Here is a 19,218-nt window from a genome sequence, read left to right as displayed (position 1 = left end):
CATAAGGCCACCCAGGGAAAAGCAACTGGCCATTCTCAATTTTACCCCTTAAGGAATGGTGCATCTTTTTAGTTTATTTTTGCTGCTACCAGACAGTTTATTCAACTTGAGAGGTCTTTCATTTTGAAGGGATTTATTATTATTTCCATTTGAAAACGTTAATCGTAAGCGGAATATAATGAAAACAACATCCAAGGGTTCAATGGATTAAATATTTTGATTAAGTACCCTAACCTCAGGCCCATATGCTCCTGGTAGGGCAGTAAAGGATTGAATGATATGACAGGTAATGGGTTCTCAGTGTCACATCTTCGCCCTTTCTGTTTTTGCATTATACAGTATAAGGGTTTCATTTCTAAGCTGTTTATACTGTGTTTCTGTTAGAGTTGTTTCAGGTATTGTACTTAAAAGTGTTTACATATTGGGACAACAAATGAAACTGGGATAATAAATGGTTTCCTTTAGTTGTCTGCCAAGCCTCAAGATGTGTACTTTGGATGTTTACAGTTTTGCATGGATCATTGTGCTTATGAAAGCCTCGTGTTTTGAACAAAGCCAATACAGATTGTGTTACAGTAGATTAATAAGCTTTGGTTTTAGATACATACCAAGGACATGCCTTAGCATCCTTGTGATGTCAGTTTGGGTTCTTGTTATGTCAGTTTGGGAAGTACCCCACTTCACAAAAATTCCTCTGACAGTTGGACTAGAAACTGAAACTGCTACATTTTAAGTGAAGTGTGCTACAACCAGTTAAATTCTCTGTCTGAATGTGAATCTCAGATATGAGTAGTGTATCATGAAATATAAAGCTTCAGTAAATGTTTGACTTGAATTTTCTGGGGGGGGGGGGGGATTCTAATGTTCGCTGATAACAGCACAGTGCTGTATAACCACTGCTCAGGCAAGACTGAATAAGCTGTGTGTGCAGCTTCACTATTTATACTGGATCTACCAAATTATAGCTCTTTTGTTCCATTATGTTTGCAAAATATGATATTATCAAGTAAATTTTTTGTAACATGAATACTTAGGTACTTGGTTTGTCATCACCATAAAATTACTGTATGTTAACTATATAGGCTGACAGTGTGATATAATTGTACAGTGCATAATTGTTCCAGATAATATTGTATTAATTTTAAATTACTGATAATTTTTCTTTATAAATATCTAAAGACATGAATTTCTCTTGTTGATTTTTGAAGAAGAACTATGTAGCTGGTCAGAAAATTGTTAATATTTACAACCTGTATTTCCTGTAAACTGGGGTTAAATTGGTTGTGTGTGTTATGAGAATTAAAAGTTTTATTGTGCAGTCATGCTTATATTCTTAGAACCAAGCCGTACTGCTACATTGTAGCAAAGTAGATCCTCAAGTTTGTGCAGCTGATGTCTCCTTGATTTTTACAACATATATCAAAATGCACAAATCACACCACTGAAATCAATGTTATATGGCTAACTGGTATGGTGAAATCCCCAGACTTTCTCAGAGTTCCCCCTTTGAACCCCTTGAAAAATTTTTACCCCCTCCTGATAAAACTTAACATTCACTGTAGAACATATAAAACCTCAAAGAACATCACTAGGCATAAAACGGGTTACAGTAATTAGAGTGTACAAACAAGCGATGATCACTTACCATGACAAAACAGAATGATGTTTGGGTGTCCGGGAAAGGGGGGTATTTCCAGATGACAACTTTTCTACCTATAGGTAGGTGAAAAACTATTTCAGTATCATCAGGTTACAAAAAACTTTGCTGAAAGATGAAAATGTACCGTAAGAGATGAGAGGCAGGTAGGGCGTGTGTGCGTGTGTGGCAAGCTGACATAAGTGTAAACGGACCATTTTGCATCCTATTATTTTAGCTGTGTTCAATTATGATCATTTGTTTTAGCAAAATCATGGAAAAGATTGTGTTTTATTTATTCTAGGTGGGGTGTGCATGTGTCTGCATGGTCTGACAGTCAAACCTGAGAGGGCTAACTTCTGGAATTCCCTCCCCCCCCTGTGTGTGTGTGTGTGTGTGTGTGTGTGTGTGTGTGTGCGCGTGCATGCGTACGTGTGTGTGTGTGTTTTACTGAGTCACATCAGAGTTTATCTTTGCATGAAAAACGTTTGGCACAAATCTGGCCCATGTAAACTGAGTCTTACTTTACCTATATAATGACCAACACAGTAAAAGCTTGTTAACCACCTGTATCTGGGTGACAACTTTTTTTACATTATTCTTACTACTGCCAGATGATATTAACCCTTTAACCGCGGGTATTGTTTTGGCCTGACTGTCCTCTCCCGCAGGGGTTTCAGCCAAATGTAAACAAACCTTTAAACCTTAATAACTCTGCACAGAATAAAGCTAGAGAAAAAAATAAGGTACCATTAGAAAGTACTAACCTTCAGCTTTCCATTGATGTAGGTTTCATGATTCTGTTGACTTTCACAGGACGGGCAGTGCCATTAGAAGTGAGGGGTGTAAAATCACTATTTTTCGCTCACACACCATTACCTTCGCTCATACACCATTACCAAATGCCAACCTCATTCTGATAATAATACTATAAACATATATGAACACTGCACATACGATAAACACCCACTCTGTGTTCACTGAGGCAGGTAAAAGGCACTGTAATTACCCGCACTTCACTGCCACATCAGCGGTGTTGTAATCACTATTTTTCGCTCACACACCATTACCAAATGCCAACCTCATTCTGATAATAATACTATAAACATATATGAACACTGCACATACGATAAACACCCACTCTGTGTTCACTAAGGCAGGTAAAAGGCACTGTAATTGCCTGCACTTCACTATCACATCAGCAGTGTTGTCACTCACACAGCTGGACAGATACTGATGCGAGTTTGGTCCGGGATGGGGTGGGGGGCCCAGGGGGTGGGAGGTGGGGCCCCAGGGGGGGAAGAGGGAGGTGGAGGTCGGCTGGAGTGAAAGAACTTAATAGCTACTCTCCCTTGAAACAATTGGCGCACGGAAAAAACGCGGGGTATTCAAAATATTCACAAACATTCGAGAATGACACCCGCGGTTTGGTCCAGTTTTTGCAGTGTCATTCTGAAATGACACCCGCGGTTAAAGGGTTAATCAACCTATGAAAAGTCTTTCATACTGAAAGGATTTATTAATGCAATGTTTAACCCCTCCAGTTCAAAGAGTATCCTTGGCTGAGTGAAGTTGTCAGGAGATGGAAAAAAATAAAATAAAATGAAAAAAGATATCCTCTGGTTCAAAGGGATAAGCAGACCCTTTTCGTTCCAAATTTAATGAAGCCATAACCAGTTTTCACAGCAACAAGCAAAAAAAAAAAGTAGCCCAAACTGGCAATTTTCAAGGTTGATCCAGGAACTGCAAAGCTGCAAAACTTTATATCTTATTTAGGATGACACACCACATTTTTGTTCAGTTGAGACAGATCCCAGCAGCCAAAGGGTTATTGTGGATGGTTATTTTCCTTACCCTTGAAAGTAAAGGTCTATCAATCCAAAATTTACATGTGGTTAAGATACTTTCACAGGAACTACACTTGACACACACTACACAATATTCACAGTTGATTCAGACTGATACCAACCCTTGCTTTACTGTATTAAAAACAAAACCAAACAAATACCAGTAATATCAATTTCCATGGAGCACCTTATAATATATACTGTGTGCATGAATAACAGCTTGCAGGATACTGCAAAAGAAAAATAGAGGAGAGGGAGGGTAAATCCAAGATGTCCTATGATTCATGCCTCAAGAATTAAAGTCCACGTTTGGATGAGGATCAATTTTACACAACTACAAAATACCGTATGAGCTTTTTACTAAACATGGCTCAACCATATATCTCATCTGACAAGAAGAACATACTTTATTTCTTCACTTGCCATCGTCAATGCTGTAGCTTTATTTCATCTTGGTTCTGTGCAGTCCTAAGAATTTTTACACCGTACAGCCTACCAACTATGCCACAAGGTATATTTTCAACATTACCATGTAAGAACGTGCCTGGTAATGGAGGTACTATAACTGCACTTCAGTTTACAGTCACTGTACACAACTCTCATGCCCAGTCTGGCCTCAGAGTGGTCGCTGTGGTGGCTCAGCTAGTGCACGCTCCAGATGCTTTTGTTTACGTTCTGCCCGGCGGGTTTCTGCACGCACCCTTTTCTCCTCCTTCAGTCTGGCTGCTCGTGCCTGCTCACAGTTCTGGTGCATTCAGAGAACACAGTCAGGAATTTCTTATTTGTAATACTCAAAATGTAAGTTGGGGAACTGAACACTTCTTTCTCATGTAAAACCTATCTCAACCTCCAATAATATGATAAGTCATCATCATCATCATCCGTACCTCCTTTCCCACCCTATGGCAGGGTGAGGAGTAGCAATTTTCCAGACAGCCAAAATTTGCCCGATCCAATGAGCCACACTTCCATTCACTCATCATTCAAGCCCCCAGAATCCTGGCTCTATTGGATATGCCCAAAACATTCACCACATTCTGTAGCTTCACATAAACATATCCGGTAGAGTCAATCCAGACACTGCCACGTTAAAAAGGGGTGCCAAATCCCTGATCATGCACTTCTCCTCATAACATTCATCCAGCTAGTTTGATCTCTTGTCAGTTCCCTAGCCTCTCTTCCTCACATACTCATCCACCATATCTCTCCACCTTCTCCTTTGCCTATCTCACAGATATACCTTTTTCACCACTCTATTGTTATCCATTCTCTCCACATGACCATACCATCTCGGTACACTCTCTTTGATTCTGTTGTCCACTGACTTTCTCACTCCACTTCTTTCACGAATCACAATATTTCATATCCTATTCACCCTCTGTGCTCCACATGCATTCCTCAGCAGTTCCCTTTTCCACTGCTCTTACTCATGACTTTTCATTTTCATGCCAAACCATAGTCTCACATCCATATGTTAAAGATGGCACTAACACTCCTTCATGTAAGCCTCATGCAGCTGCAACACTCAAGCCTCTGTTTCTTATCAAGGCCTTCATTGCACCAGCTACTTTTCTTCCTTGTGTCACTCTACTTTCCACTTCTTTTGCACATTTTCCTCTCTTTTCCATCACTGTATCCTGGTATTTGAACTCTCTCACCAACTCCAGTCTCTCTCCATTCACTGTAACATCGCACTGGGAGTCACCTTCTCTCTCAATAATCATCTCTTTACTCTTTTCAACATTTACTCTAAAGGCACGATGCTCACAGACATCACCAAAACTCTGCGCTAGCCTACCAAGTTCTTGTCCAATATTTGCAAGCAGTACTGCATCATCAGCATACAACAAATTTGAGATATTCCATCCGTCACCACTCCTTACCAATGCCATCCCCCTCTCCATTACTCATGTTTTTACTTCTCTCATCACCCCATCCATATATATATTGAACAACCATGGGGACATCACACAACCTTGTTGCACGCCCACACCGATCGTGAGCCATTCACTTAGATGCCCATTAACCCTTACACATGCTTCACTACCATCATAAAAACTCTTGACAGCACCTAGCAGCTTACCATCTACACCGTACATGCGCAAAGCTTTCCACAATCCTCCTCTGTCCACTTCGTCGTATGCTTTTTCCAGATCCATAATTGCTATAAACACCTTATGGTCCTTCTCACAAGCCTTCTCTGCTATCTGTCTCACTGCAAATATTTGATCCACACATCCTCTGCCACTCCTAAAGCTACCCTGTTCATCACTCACTAGGACTTCTGATATCTCTCTTACTTTCTCTACAATAATTCTTCCATATGCCTGAGATGGTTTGGGCTTGTCAAGAGGATGGAGGATGACAATTGGGTGCGGAAGGTGAAAGGTGTGACTGTCAAGAGTAGGACTGTGAGAGGCAGACCAAAAAAGACCTGGGATGAGGTCATAGTGTGCAACCTCAGGGATAAGGGACTGAACAGGGAGGATACCAGAGATCAAAATGTGTGGAGAGCCACCATTAGGTGACCAAGGTCAAAGCATACAAACATGCTGGAGCCTTCATAAATTATACGAACAACATGATTACAGGTCCATGTATTTTGTCTGCTTAGCAGATACCAATTATTACTTTTGTCTGTATACCTTCTTTCCACCCCCAACAAAACTCACCAGGAAAATGGAATCCCTGAGAGCCGGGTCAATGGTGTCGAGTTCAGCACAGAGGTCAGTCACCCGGGCCTCCAGGAGGGCCAGCAGTGCCTCCTGACCCATGCTGGTACTCACTCTTGGCTCATCCACTTTCACCTCTTCTGATGGACTGTCATTCCCTATGGACATTTATGGGAGAAATTACTGTTCTGATATGGGACACATCATCATTTTTATATGCCTAAAATTTATATTAATTCTTTTAACCTTAGGATATACTGTACTGTACTTTATATTTCATTTCTTCTACCTCTAGGTGGCCTTATTCAATTAGTAAAGACTGCTGCATACCTAACCCCTCCAGTTCTAGAAAATCTAAAAGATGTTACCATGGTGAAGGGGTTACTTAAATTCAAATCCTTTTCTGCATTGTTTGTTATGACACTGACTTGCTTAGGAATCATGTAATTCCAGAAACTTAACTTTTTCCATGAAAGAGGTTTCTTCACAGTTGAATAAGCATGTTTAACAGTAGTCTGAACAGAATAAAAAATGTCACGATGATTTTATTAATGTTAAGATTCGAACCTGGAGGGATTAGATATATCGTTCAGTAACCCCTATGAGAAGACTTCTTCCCTATTCTGAATAAAATTGTTTAATGGCAGCAAGAATAAAATTAAAAGTAGCCTAAGTTACTGGACAGAAAAGATGAACCCATTCTATCATCATCATCATCCAGACCTCCTTTCCCACCCTAGTGCAGGGTGAGAAGTAGCAAAATCCAGACAACCCAAGTTTGCCCAGTCCAACAGGCCATGCTTCCAATCACTCACCATTCAAGCACATGGAATCCTGGCTCTATCTGATACGCCAAAAACTTTCACCACATTCCGTAGCTTCACATAAATGCGTCCGATAGAGTCAATCTGAACACTGTCACGTTAAAAAGGGGTGCCAAATCCCTCATCATGCACTTCTTCTCACAACATTCATCCAGCCAGCTCAATCTCTTGTCAGTCCCCCAGCCTCACCAATTTCCATACCTCTCTTCCTCACACACTCATCCACCATATCCCTCCACCTCCTCCTATGCCTATCTCGCCTCCTCCCTCGTTCAAATTCGCTCAGATATACCTTTTTCACCACTCTATTGTTATCCGTTCTCTCCACATGCCCATACCACCTCCGCACACCCTCTTCGATTCTGGTGTCCCGATTCAAGGATTAAATACTTAATAGTGATGTTTAAGAATTTTTTCCAGTGTGAGTGAAATCTAAAAAGGAGAGATTTGTCATTATACATAGCCTCTTTTATATCCTTTTTTGCCATTAGGCCCCCACTAAATCAAACAAAACTGCCTACTGAGGACTCATTGCTACCTATACAGTTGATCTGCCACTTCTCACAAATTCACAGTACCTATTGCGTGTAAAAATTCGTGATACTCTAGAACTCCTCTCTTACTGACCTTTCTGTTCATTAGAGGCCTTGGTGGGAATCATCTTGAGTGCTGGTGATTCTGCTGGCTGGGACTGTGGCACCAAAGGGGAGTATTTGCTTGACCCAAACACGTCACTTACCACTTCTGCAATCTAAAGTAGAGTTCATAGTTTTAACTCAGTGGAGATATTAGTCTTTTTGCAGTTCATTTCCCCTAATTCAATGGGGAAAGAAAACAGTACTATGGCCCTATGTTCTTTCCATGGCATTCTTTTACTACAGTAGTATCATGTTCGTGTTAATCTCTTATTACAGGTCAGCATTCAGGACAGAAAGATGGCATTTTTTGCCTTGTTAAGGCAAATAGAGTATGGGGGAAAAAAAAAAAAAAAAAAAGCCTTAACCCACTGACCTCTGGGATGATTTTTTCATCCTATTCTTGCTACCTCCTGATGATTTAATTAAGCTCAGGACAAACTTTTTGAATTGGATGGGATTAGATATAACCTCAATAAACCCATTCAATGCACAAGACCTTTCCTAAATTGAAAAAGGCATCATGTGGATTCAAGGGGTTTATCCAGTGAATTCTGTGGTGCATTTTTCATTTAATTCTTGCTCTTTCCGAATAGTTTTATACAGCTTAGGGAAGTCCTCATATTAATGGGATTACTGAAAGTTTTATCTAACCCTTAAAGTGACACACATCCCCCCTCAGCTAAATAAAAATGACTGGAGGTAGCAGGAATAACTTAAATCATACCACTGAGCTGAAAAGGTTAACTGGGTATAACAGTGCACACAGAATGTCCATGTTGGATGTCTGGTATGTAATCAAATATATCACAACAGTTCCATACAGAACATCTGCTGCCGCACAGGTGTACTGGAATAATGGCAGGTCAGCTTCATAGTATCAGTGGAAGTTTAAGTGACAGAACTTCAGCAATTTACTGAGGAAATAAAAGCAAATAATACCATATATAAGGTGACACTTAACATGGACATGATGTACGTAGACAAACATATATATAGGGTGTAAAAAATGGCTGATATAATTTCATGGTCTTATAACATAAAACTAAGTGATAATAATGGAAAAGTTAAGCAAAAACATGTACAGCAGATTCTTCAGTGTTTTTTAAGCATTTGACCTGGTAATGTATTTGTCTGTGCTCATGTAAGTGTTAAATATAAATGATCATTTGTAAAACCAGATCAATATGCAATAAGCTACAGTGAATAAGAAACAGCATAGGCTGTAACAGCTTAAAGAAAAACATTAAATGCAGAGAAAGAACCAAGGAAGACATCAAATAAACTCTAGATAATTTCTCTGCACTCAGTGTTTTCCTCAAGTAGGGTACTGTATTGTGCGGTACATCCTTGCCATTTTGCCATCTATCCCACCTGTGCAACCAACTGTTGGAGCTGTGACCGAGCCCCCTCATCCCCTGATACTCGAGGCCATTCAGAAATAAGTGTCTTTAGGTCTCTCAGCTGCTCTGTGTGTCCCGCTCCTCTAGCTCTCTCCTGCAGCTGCTGAATTTCCTGTAGTCGTGCTTCTAGCTTTGCCTGACGTCCCACCATCTCCTTCCCAATGGCCTCTGTCTGATTCTGGAGTCTATTTTTTTGTGTTTCAGAAAAGATTAAAATATATTTATCCATCCATCCATCCATCATCCAATCCTAAGTTGCCCCATGAGGAGCATAAGAACCTGGGGCTAGACAAGTTGGTCCCGACATTTAAGATGCATTAAAAAGTGTAGGCTACTGAGTGCCCATGTTTTCACTATAAATTCAGTAATAAGAACATAGGCAACAGTAGAAAGAACACATACAATCAGTAATTACAAACTCTTATTATTATTATTTTTTTTTCAGTGTGGTAGGTGGGGGCACTCACCATCCACTCACTCGATGTAGTGCTGCTCTTGGGTGTCTGCCCTTTCCTCTCTTCCATCCTTCTTTCCTTCCATCCTCTTCTGTCTTTCTTTCCTTCATTCTTTCCTCATCCTTCTGCCTATGGGTGACTTCAGACTCCCTCTTATGTCTTTCTTTTCTTCATTCTTTTCTATTCCTTCTGCCTGTGAGTGACTCTGCACTGAGTGACAAGCCAAATGGTTTCCTGTACACCAGGAAAGCATTTACTGTGCTGGGTGGCAACCATATAACCAAATTTTGGCACCTGGTGGTTTAGTGGGTAATAATGGCACTCCAATCAGACTGAGCTGGTTAAGGTTTATATCCAAGGAGTGGGTGGGGTTTATTGCTCACGTAATGCTACTCAGGGATGAGTGAGGCTAGTCACTCTCATCTTAAATGTCAGGACCAACTTGCATAGCCCCTGGCTCCTCATAGGGCAATGTAGGATTGGATGATGAATGAATGAATGATGTATAAAATAGTGTTTTCTTCATTTCTAAGGATGATACGTTATCTTATACCTTTCTGACCTCCTGTTGGAATCCCAATAACAAAGAAATATGAGGGAGGATAGCTGATAGGTGACATGAAGTGCACAGTGTGGAGGTTTATGCTGGTGGGGTGAAGTCAGGATTCTGGGATTTCAATGGTGAGCAAATGAAAGTGTGACTCACTCAGACATGGGGTGATTATACGGGTATTGTAATCGATTACGATTACGATTAATATGCAAACGTCAGATTATGATTACAATTATGATAACAGTAAAAGTAAGAGTAATCGATTACAATTAGGATTACATAAGAAGTAATCATGATTACAATCATGATTACATGTACTGTTGTGCACTATATAATTATAAGCATGTTTCTTTTATACTTGACACTGATTAAGTAAATGGCTGGTTAGTTTTTAAAAGCAAAAACATCATCATGTAATATAAAACTGATATTTTCTAGGGATATATATCTTATATGCAAATCATTTTAATAAGAACTGCCTGTGTAAGGATGAACATAGGGTTAAGCTCTGCAGAACCTATGGCGACTGTTACTCTGAATAAAAATATACTGTACAGTGCTATCTCCAGTAAGTTGTTCCTTTATTTTTTTGCCAATTTGCAATACAAATGTGTTTTAATAATTCAAGCACTGAGACTTTTCTTCACTTTGTCCTAGAACCTTTCATTCTGTTAACTTTCCTGGCCACTGAAATCTTCCCACGTGGTATTATTCTAGCTTAGGTAGGATATTATATGGAAGCTTATAAGTGACAACCTACAATTCACTTTTGTCTTCATATTAGATATTACTTATGGACTTTTATGGTGTATATTTGACTGTTTGACACTGAACTACAGTATTTTATTCTTGACAAGTATTTGTGGAAGAATAATTTATCTGGGGCCTTGTAATCGTAAAAGTAACCATGATTACCATTACAATATGATAGTAATCGATTACGATTGCGATTACATTGAAAAAAATGCCTAAGTAATCAATTATGATTACGATTACACAAAAGTCTGTAATCGATTACAATTACCCCATGTCTGGACTCAATTAACCCTTGCCACACTGCAAACCTCATATGAAGCACAATGAAGGTCTGCATAGGCCATGTTGCAAGTCTCATATGTAGTACAATTTACAAAAGATTTGAAACAATGATTTTGGGGAGATAAACTACTTTATAAAGAATCATTCCGGCAGGTATTAACAGAGAAAACTTATAGGTAGTTTCTCCTTTCACCAGATTTTTTTCTTGTTCTCTGAACCCTAAGACACCCCATCCTTCAGAGCACAAAAAGGAGGCAAGAGGTCTGGATGATGATGATAATGATGACTATGATGACAACAACAATGATGATGATGACTGATGATGATGATGATGACTATGATGACAACAATAATGATGATGATGATCATGATGAAGATGATGATGATGATGATGATGATGATAATGATGATGACAACAGTGATGACAACAACAATGATGATGAAGATGAAGATGATGATGATGATAATGAATGTCACTGGCTTTCCAACACTTCCAATATCAGAAGCTCAGCAATTTGTTTGAGAAACTGAGGCATACAAAATGACTAACACATACAACAGCTTCTCTTTCCTTATGAATGTGCAATCAGTACTGTACTTAAAATGTAACCTGGTGAGAAGGGAGAAGAGAGCATGACACTGGGATTCATACACGCCTGCCAGCTTGGCCAAGTAAGTCTTGTCACTGAGGAACTCCTCCGCTGCATGCAGAAAGAGATAAAATTCTTCTTGAATAAAGGAAATGGACTATGCTATAACAAACTTCATTTCCACATATTAATCATTCAAGAAATAACAGTATATTACAGTACAGAAGTCTTTGTACAGAACTGTTCTAATAACTGCTCTTGACTCAGAGTTCCTCCACATCATTTCCATAAATACAAGTTAGAAAGTCCTGATATACTTCAAGTATTACAGGTTATCACCTTGATACAACTTCCTTCCCTCCTCTTGCCTATTCTTATTATACTCTTACCAGTTCACTCATTTACAACTAATCAATATGTAACTCTCCAGTAACTATCCTACTCTCTCATCACACAACTAATGTATCAGCAGCCAGAGTAATATAATAGAAGGTGAGGTGTGTATGACTATGAGGAATAGCAAAGATGTCTATGTACAAAATCTACATAAATAAAGGGGGCATATCATGATTCTGTTTCTTTTGATATAAATAATACATAATGTGCAGATGAGAGGAGATGACACTTCCTCACTTCTGATAATATATTCATCTTAAAAATGAATATATCAGTAAAACAAGTCGCCAGATTGAGGGGTTAGTAATTTTTAAATCAGTTACTATGTCTTCCATACAAGAACGATGAGTAACAGAACCCACTCTTCAAGCAACAGTTTGTTCACTTTAAGTTAACCTAAAACTGCCATCTCTTCATCTTAAATGATGAGCTATAACAAGAGAGTGTTATCAGAATGTGATGATACTCAAAAAAAAAAAAAAAAAAAAAAAAAAAAAAAAAAAAATTAAGCACAGCTGTTATATTGTCTCATTCTGCCAGAGCTATAGGAAATACCCTGCAAAATGATAAAAATCTCCAATAAATTATGGCAGATGTGCTACAGTGGCTGTGGCTTTATGTGGAGTCAGTGGTGGCTATTGCAATTTAAAGAATACCAGTACACCAAAGTACTGACTATAAAACAGAAAAATGTACATCACCACTGACCAAAAGTTCCAGAGTCACATGGCACAAAAGCAGCAGCATCCTTATCATCTCCACTAGACTCAGCTAGGATGGCAGCATGTTCAAGGCCAGTGGGAGTGTGGTTGGTTGGGATGAGGCTGTCTGGGTGATCTGGCTGGATCATACGCAGTGCCAGAAGGTCTGCTCCAAGTGACCCTCCTCCACCTCCCTTACCTGAAATACAAACAACCTACAGTAGATGTTCTACGGTCCAGATATTTGATTATTCAGAATCTAATAATCTGGAAAGCTAGTCAGAAACAACCTGTTTATATTAGTGCTTTTAATATTAAAGTTTTTCTGTAAATTTCTTGCATTTACTATCCACTCCTGTGTTTATAAAATTTATTGATCTCCTCTGTTACACTTCATTATTACCAATCTATAGTTGCTAAATAACACAACACAGCACTATATCAACTTACAAAACAATAAAACAAAGACACTCTGAAAACCTCAAAGAGTATTCCACACAAGTCAATGGAATTCTACTGCTATATACTGATAACTAACTCTAATAAATCCAAATCAAAGCTCTCTTACCATCATCATCCTAACTCAGTTTTCCACATTCACCTGAAGGGCGAAAATTATAGGCTAGTTCCTTGACCTCTTTAAGGAATACAAATCACAGAAGGAAGGAAACCTCATCCAAATCTACTCTCATCCTGCACCATGAGATGTACTGTATAAGCTGACACAAATGTAATACTACAAAAGAAAAAGATGTGAATTAAAGTCAGCCTTTGTCTTTTTATCACCAGCATGAAATATCATTCATTTGTTTGTTTTTCAAGGCTCCAACATGCCTTCATGCACTGGCCTTGGTCACCTAATGGCAACTCCCAATTAGCTTGATCTCTGGCAGCTTCCCTATTCAGTTCCTTATCCCTGAGGTCACACTCAATGACCTCATCCCAGGTCTTTTTTGGTTTACCTCTCGCAACCCTTCCCCTAACATAAACACTTCTCACTTTCTGCATCCAAGTATCATCCCCCATCCTCTCCCAGTGCCCAAACCATCTCAATCTACCTCTCCACAATGCAACACCAATACACTCCAGTCCCATCCTACCTCTCAACTCTTCCATCGTAAACCTAGTCCCCCTAGGTCTCACACTCAGGGACGCACAGCATGTTCACCTAAAAATTGTTAATTCTGTACGTCTGAGCCTGCAAATATCCTCTTCCTTTACTGCCCAAGTCTCACTACCATTTATTACACTCCTAACACATGCTGCATACATAGATCCCTTAGCATGGTGGGAAAGCCCTCTCAATGTCAGGAAAGGCAACAGCTCCCTGAACTTCTTCCAACCATTCCTCGCTCTAGCTACAGAGCTAGCTCCAGCCCCACCTCCAGTACACAACATGTCTCCCAAATAACAAAACTCTTCCACACACTCAAGAGACTCACCAGCAAGTTCAATCCTTTTATGCCTTGCAATATCCACATGCTCTCCCTCACACACCACACTCATGAAATCAGCATTATCTCAAACTCTGCCTCTAATACTATTACATCTCTTATGAACCCACTTCTCACAGACACTGAGCAAGATGGAATTTACTTCCCACGCCCTTGTGGCAAATCGCACATGACCGCTCTCCCTCTTCTTTGACAGTACTGCCACCAGCCCTAGATACCCTAATTTTTGTTTTATCTGCATTTACTCATAAGCCTTTTGTCCCACACCATTCTCCACTTCCTAAATCTTTCCTCTACCTCCCTTTCATTCTCTGCAATCAGCATCAAATCATCAGCATACAACATCTTCCATGGGAGTCTGTTTCTGAAGCCACGTGACAGAGCTTCAAGTACCATGATTAACAACAAGGGGCTTAAAACTGACCCCTGGTGCACACCAGCATTCACAGAAAACTCATCACTCAAATCTCCATTCACCCTTACCTGGGTGCGAGCACCCACATACATGGCCATAACCACACTAACCAGCCACTCCTCCATCCTAAGCTTTCTCATTCCCCACTTCACCATCTCTCTAGGGACTCTGTCAAAGGCCTTCTCCAAACCAACAAAAGCAAAGTACAGTTCCCTTTTCTTTCCTATGTATGGTGGTGGCGACCATCATCCACTCACTTGATGTAGTGCAGCCTACTTCTTCCTTAGCCTTTACCATTCTTTTTCTGTGCCTGCCCTCCTCTCTTCCTATTTCTTCCATCTTTCCTGTCACTTCTTATTGCTTTTCTTTCCTTTACAGGTGGCTTTACATTGAGTGACAAGCCAAATGGTTTCCTGTAAGCCAAGAAACCATTTACAATGCTGGGTGGTAACCATATAACCAAACCATACGTGCTCCCTATGTGTCAGCAAGTGGGTTGGTGGAGGGTTAGTGCCCCTCCCCGTAAAACAAATAACTCAAAGTCAAATGGCCACCCCTTACGGGATTATGGCGTCTGGCAACAGATAGATAGACAGTATTTTTCCTGAAGTTGTCGAACAATAAATATGGCATCAATGGTCCCTTTGCCTGGCATAAACCCAAACCGCATCTCATCAATATTCATCCTTTCTCTAACCATGCCTTCTAGATCTCTCTCCATTACCTTCATGATTTGGTCTAAAAGCTTTATTCCTCTATAATTTCCTTTTTTCAGGGCATCACCCTTCCCCTTGCACACATTTACAATTACAATCTTCAGCCAATCAGCAGGGACAACACACTCATATGTAAATGTATTTATCAGGTCAGTGACTAACCTCAGTCCTTTATCTCCTAAGGCTTTCAACATTTCAGCAGTCAATCCAAACACACTTGCTGCCTTCCCCACCTGCATCCTGCCTATTGCCTCACTCACAGTAGCAGTGTCAATCAAAGGCCAAGGGCCAAACACTGGATCTGCAGGCTCCAAACCTCCCCTGTCCCAAACTCTTCATTCAACAACTGGCTGTAATGCTCTCTCCAGGTGTCTTTAATATCCCCACTGTTCATCACTACCCTTCCTTCATCATTCTTCACACACTGCTCACCTATGATATTCCTATTCTCCCTCTTCATCTGACTTGCCACCTTAAATATCATATTCTTGCTTTCCACACGATTTAGGTTATCAGGTAAAAGACTCAGTGACTCACACTTCGCCCTGTAAACCCCTTTTCTAGCCCTATGCTTGGTAGCCAAGTATTCCTCTTTGTTACTATCCTTCTTTCATTCCCGGAAAAGCTTTCTTTTCCCCTTAACTGCAGCTTCTGCATCGTCATCTCACCACCAAGTTACTTTGTCTTGGTAGGCCTCTTGTTCATCCACATACTGAACCAGTAACCCTCAGGAGGTTGATCTTGAAGGCTCTGTACTGTTCATTAACACTTTTGTCAACAGCTCCCTGTTCAGCCACCACTCTCCTCATCTTCCTGTAGAAAGCATCCCTTACTGCTTGGTTTTTCAGATTCCATATTTTCCTCCTAAGTGTATAGGTCCTCTTTTTCATCACCCGCTCCTTAAGCACCATGTCACATATCAATAACTTGCGTTTCTGCACTCACTCCTCATTCCCTATAACTTTAACATCCCTCACTAACCTCCTAATAGCCCTCCTGACCAGGAAATAGTCTACCTGACTGCTATTTCCCCCAGACTCATATGCAATCAACCTACTCTCTCTCTTCCTTAAATGTATGTTGCACACAACCATATTCATTGCCTCTCCAAACTCGAGTAGGCTATCCTTTCCCCTTCCTCATTTCTTGTACAAACATCCCTCATGTATTCCTTCATATCCTTGAGCTACTTCACCTACATGAGCATTTAAGTCCCCTCCCAAAACTAAAATCTCATCATCCCCCATACCACTTACTACGTGTATTAAGTCATCCCAAAATCTATCCTTCACTACCTAATCCAAGCCTGCCTGTAGTATACGCCAATATAAATGCAACCATTTTCCCCATCCGACAAAATTTTTACTACTATTTTCCCATCACCCTCATAACATTCATGACATATTCCACCCATTTTTCTCCAACAAACACACTCACACCACCATATCTGTCTGTCCTACCCCGCCAAAACAACTTATAATAACAATCCCTCCCAGCAATCTTTCTGGCTGATCCACCCCTGCACTAGACTTCTTGCACACATCCCACATCCACCCACCTCCTACTCCATGTCTTAACCACTTCCTCCATTTTATCCCTCAAACTTCCAACATTCCAAGAAGCCACTCTGATTCCCCTGGGTGATTCAGTGTCCTCAGGCTTGCTTTGAATTTCATTCTTTAACCTGGTCATAATCAGTAAAAATAACAAAGGGGAGAAACATGCCACAGACCCCACCCACTGCACAGTTCCAGGTCCAGGCAATGAATCTGGGATGCCTAGCCCATCAGCCTTGACCAGTGGCTGTGGTAGTGGCCTCGGGGCACCCTGGCAGGACAGCTACTGGGACACCCTCCAAGCCCGCCTTGGCGCTGTAACTGTCCCGCCATTATACACCCATTGATAGGGTAGCCTCCTGGGGCACTACTCCCAGGTTCGGGCACCTCTCTACTGGGAGGAAGTGGCAGCCTGGGAACCACAATGTCCTGTACCCTCTAGCACAGGTTTGAGCCTCATCACACCCCAGCCCCAAAATCGATGCTAGCGGAGCCCTCGTCACACATTCCCTCAAAAGGTCTGCCACCAGGTAGCAAGGGCAAAGTTTCCTGGCCACATGCCTTTGCTGGCATCAACCCTTGTGAAGTAGTGGGATATCTTGTATGATACGTAAGGTGCATGTAGTGTAGTGTATGAGATAGTTAGAGGAAGCGTTTGGGGGAGTATGCTGGTTTACTCTCCATGCTAGTGTCACACTGAAAAGTTCAGCAAAAGGGGATGGTTAGGTAGCTAGCAAAACAGGAGCTCCAGCTCTCCCTATCACCAGCATTCCCATTCCCCTTCGGAGTACCACCCTGATCGGAAGTGCTACAGCCTCCTCCCAGTATATGGGTAATATTCTATCTTCCCTTTCCCAGAATAATAAAAGATCAGAAGCCACAAATTACAGTACAGATGGTCCCCAACTTACGATAGGAATACGTTCCAATAAACCCACCATAAGTAAAGAGTACTGTAAGCTGAAAATGCATTTAATACACCTAACCAACCATACATCTTAGCCTAGCCAAGTCATCTTAAATGTGCTCAGAAGTCTAAAATATGCCTACAGTTGGGCAAAATCATTAACACAAAGCCTACTTTATAACAGTGTTGAATATCTCGTACAATTGATTGAATACTGTACTGATAGTACACCACGGAAAAGTAAAAAAAACGTAAGTCGGACCATCGTAACTTGGAGACTGCCAGTACAGGCAAACAATTCACGCCTCAGACTTAAACTATCCAATACATTCATGACGCCTGTTAAACTACTCTTTCCAATATCCTCAGCAATATAACACCTTTTATTTCATCAGAATACCTACTCATTAATATCTACGCTCACTCCACTTGTCCACCTCTTTTCACAAAAAATTGCTGTCATTACTGTTATCCCTCAATTACCTCACAAAAACTACTCTGACAAAGCAAACTAATGATCCAAAGAGACATGTTGTCCACAGCCTTCATACCTATCCATGTTAGCCTGAATTTAAAAACAAAAACATCACAATTATTTTTTATTCCTGAGTTATTTTACAGCGACAACTGACAGTGGAAGGATGACAGGAAAAGCAACTGATGTTGAGGCTGTGGTAGGTATACTGTGTGCAGTACTGCAACATCATCTATGTTACCCTGCTCCCTCCTGGAAAACCCCATAGGCTACTAAGGCTCATATGTTCCTCCCACTAACTCTGGCAACTTCTCCTACCCTCACTCTCACTTATGTACCATTTAATTCTCTTCTGCACATTACACATACTGTACAATCTTTATCAGCATTATCACCATCTCACTTTCAGAACTTTCTTTGATACAATATCTCTGAAGATTCTTTGAATGCATTCATATCACCTCAAGGTATTATTCTTCATACATACTGTTCTAGACTCAACATCTCACTCCTAAAGCTCTCTTTTCCATATCAAAATTCTCACAGAGGATTGCAGCTCTTCTGAAATTGGCAGTCAGCAAAATGGCTTTATACTGCAGATATCTGTTTATTAAAAAAAAAAAAAAAAAAAAAAAAAAAAAAAAAAAATCATGATCTGCCCTGACTGGGCACACCTGTTGCATGAAGACAGATCCCCAAACCCACAAATCCAACACACTTGTGATAATGTGTTATTAATTCAAGTCCAGACGAGCCTGGAACCACAGCAGGATGATAATGACGACTGGCTTATGAGACATACTAATACAAAAGAATAAATTGGAATATAATAAAAATACCCATAACCACAGATGCTCCACACTTGTCAGCAGCTGAAGCAGCAGCAGCCAAGGCACGATCAACATGAGGGATAGTGTTGCTTTCAGATTCTGACTCTTGAAAATC

At 40.5% G+C, this 19,218-nt stretch overlaps 1 protein-coding gene across 1 annotated transcript in view; it reads right to left on the bottom strand.

The window, feature by feature from the left end:
• Positions 1 to 3,698: 3,698 nt before the first annotated feature.
• The window catches only part of LOC145392490 (uncharacterized), a 35,017-nt gene continuing 19,497 nt past the window's right edge, over positions 3,699 to 19,218 (bottom strand). The window contains exons 6-12 of the mRNA XM_080266883.1: positions 19,113 to 19,218; positions 12,758 to 12,949; positions 11,674 to 11,764; positions 8,989 to 9,202; positions 7,607 to 7,730; positions 6,156 to 6,313; positions 3,699 to 4,228 (exon numbers count right to left, since the gene is read on the bottom strand). Of these exons, the coding sequence (XP_080123009.1) occupies positions 4,100 to 4,228; positions 6,156 to 6,313; positions 7,607 to 7,730; positions 8,989 to 9,202; positions 11,674 to 11,764; positions 12,758 to 12,949; positions 19,113 to 19,218 (1,014 nt within the window). The 3' untranslated portion in view covers positions 3,699 to 4,099. The remainder of the gene's footprint in view (positions 4,229 to 6,155; positions 6,314 to 7,606; positions 7,731 to 8,988; positions 9,203 to 11,673; positions 11,765 to 12,757; positions 12,950 to 19,112) is intronic.

This window comes from Coenobita brevimanus, chromosome 22 (genome assembly GCF_032717465.1).
Source record: "Coenobita brevimanus isolate Jiangsu-jjx chromosome 22, ASM3271746v2, whole genome shotgun sequence".
Taxonomy (NCBI): Eukaryota; Metazoa; Arthropoda; class Malacostraca; order Decapoda; family Coenobitidae; genus Coenobita; species Coenobita brevimanus.
This window is presented reverse-complemented; position numbering and strand designations above follow the sequence as displayed.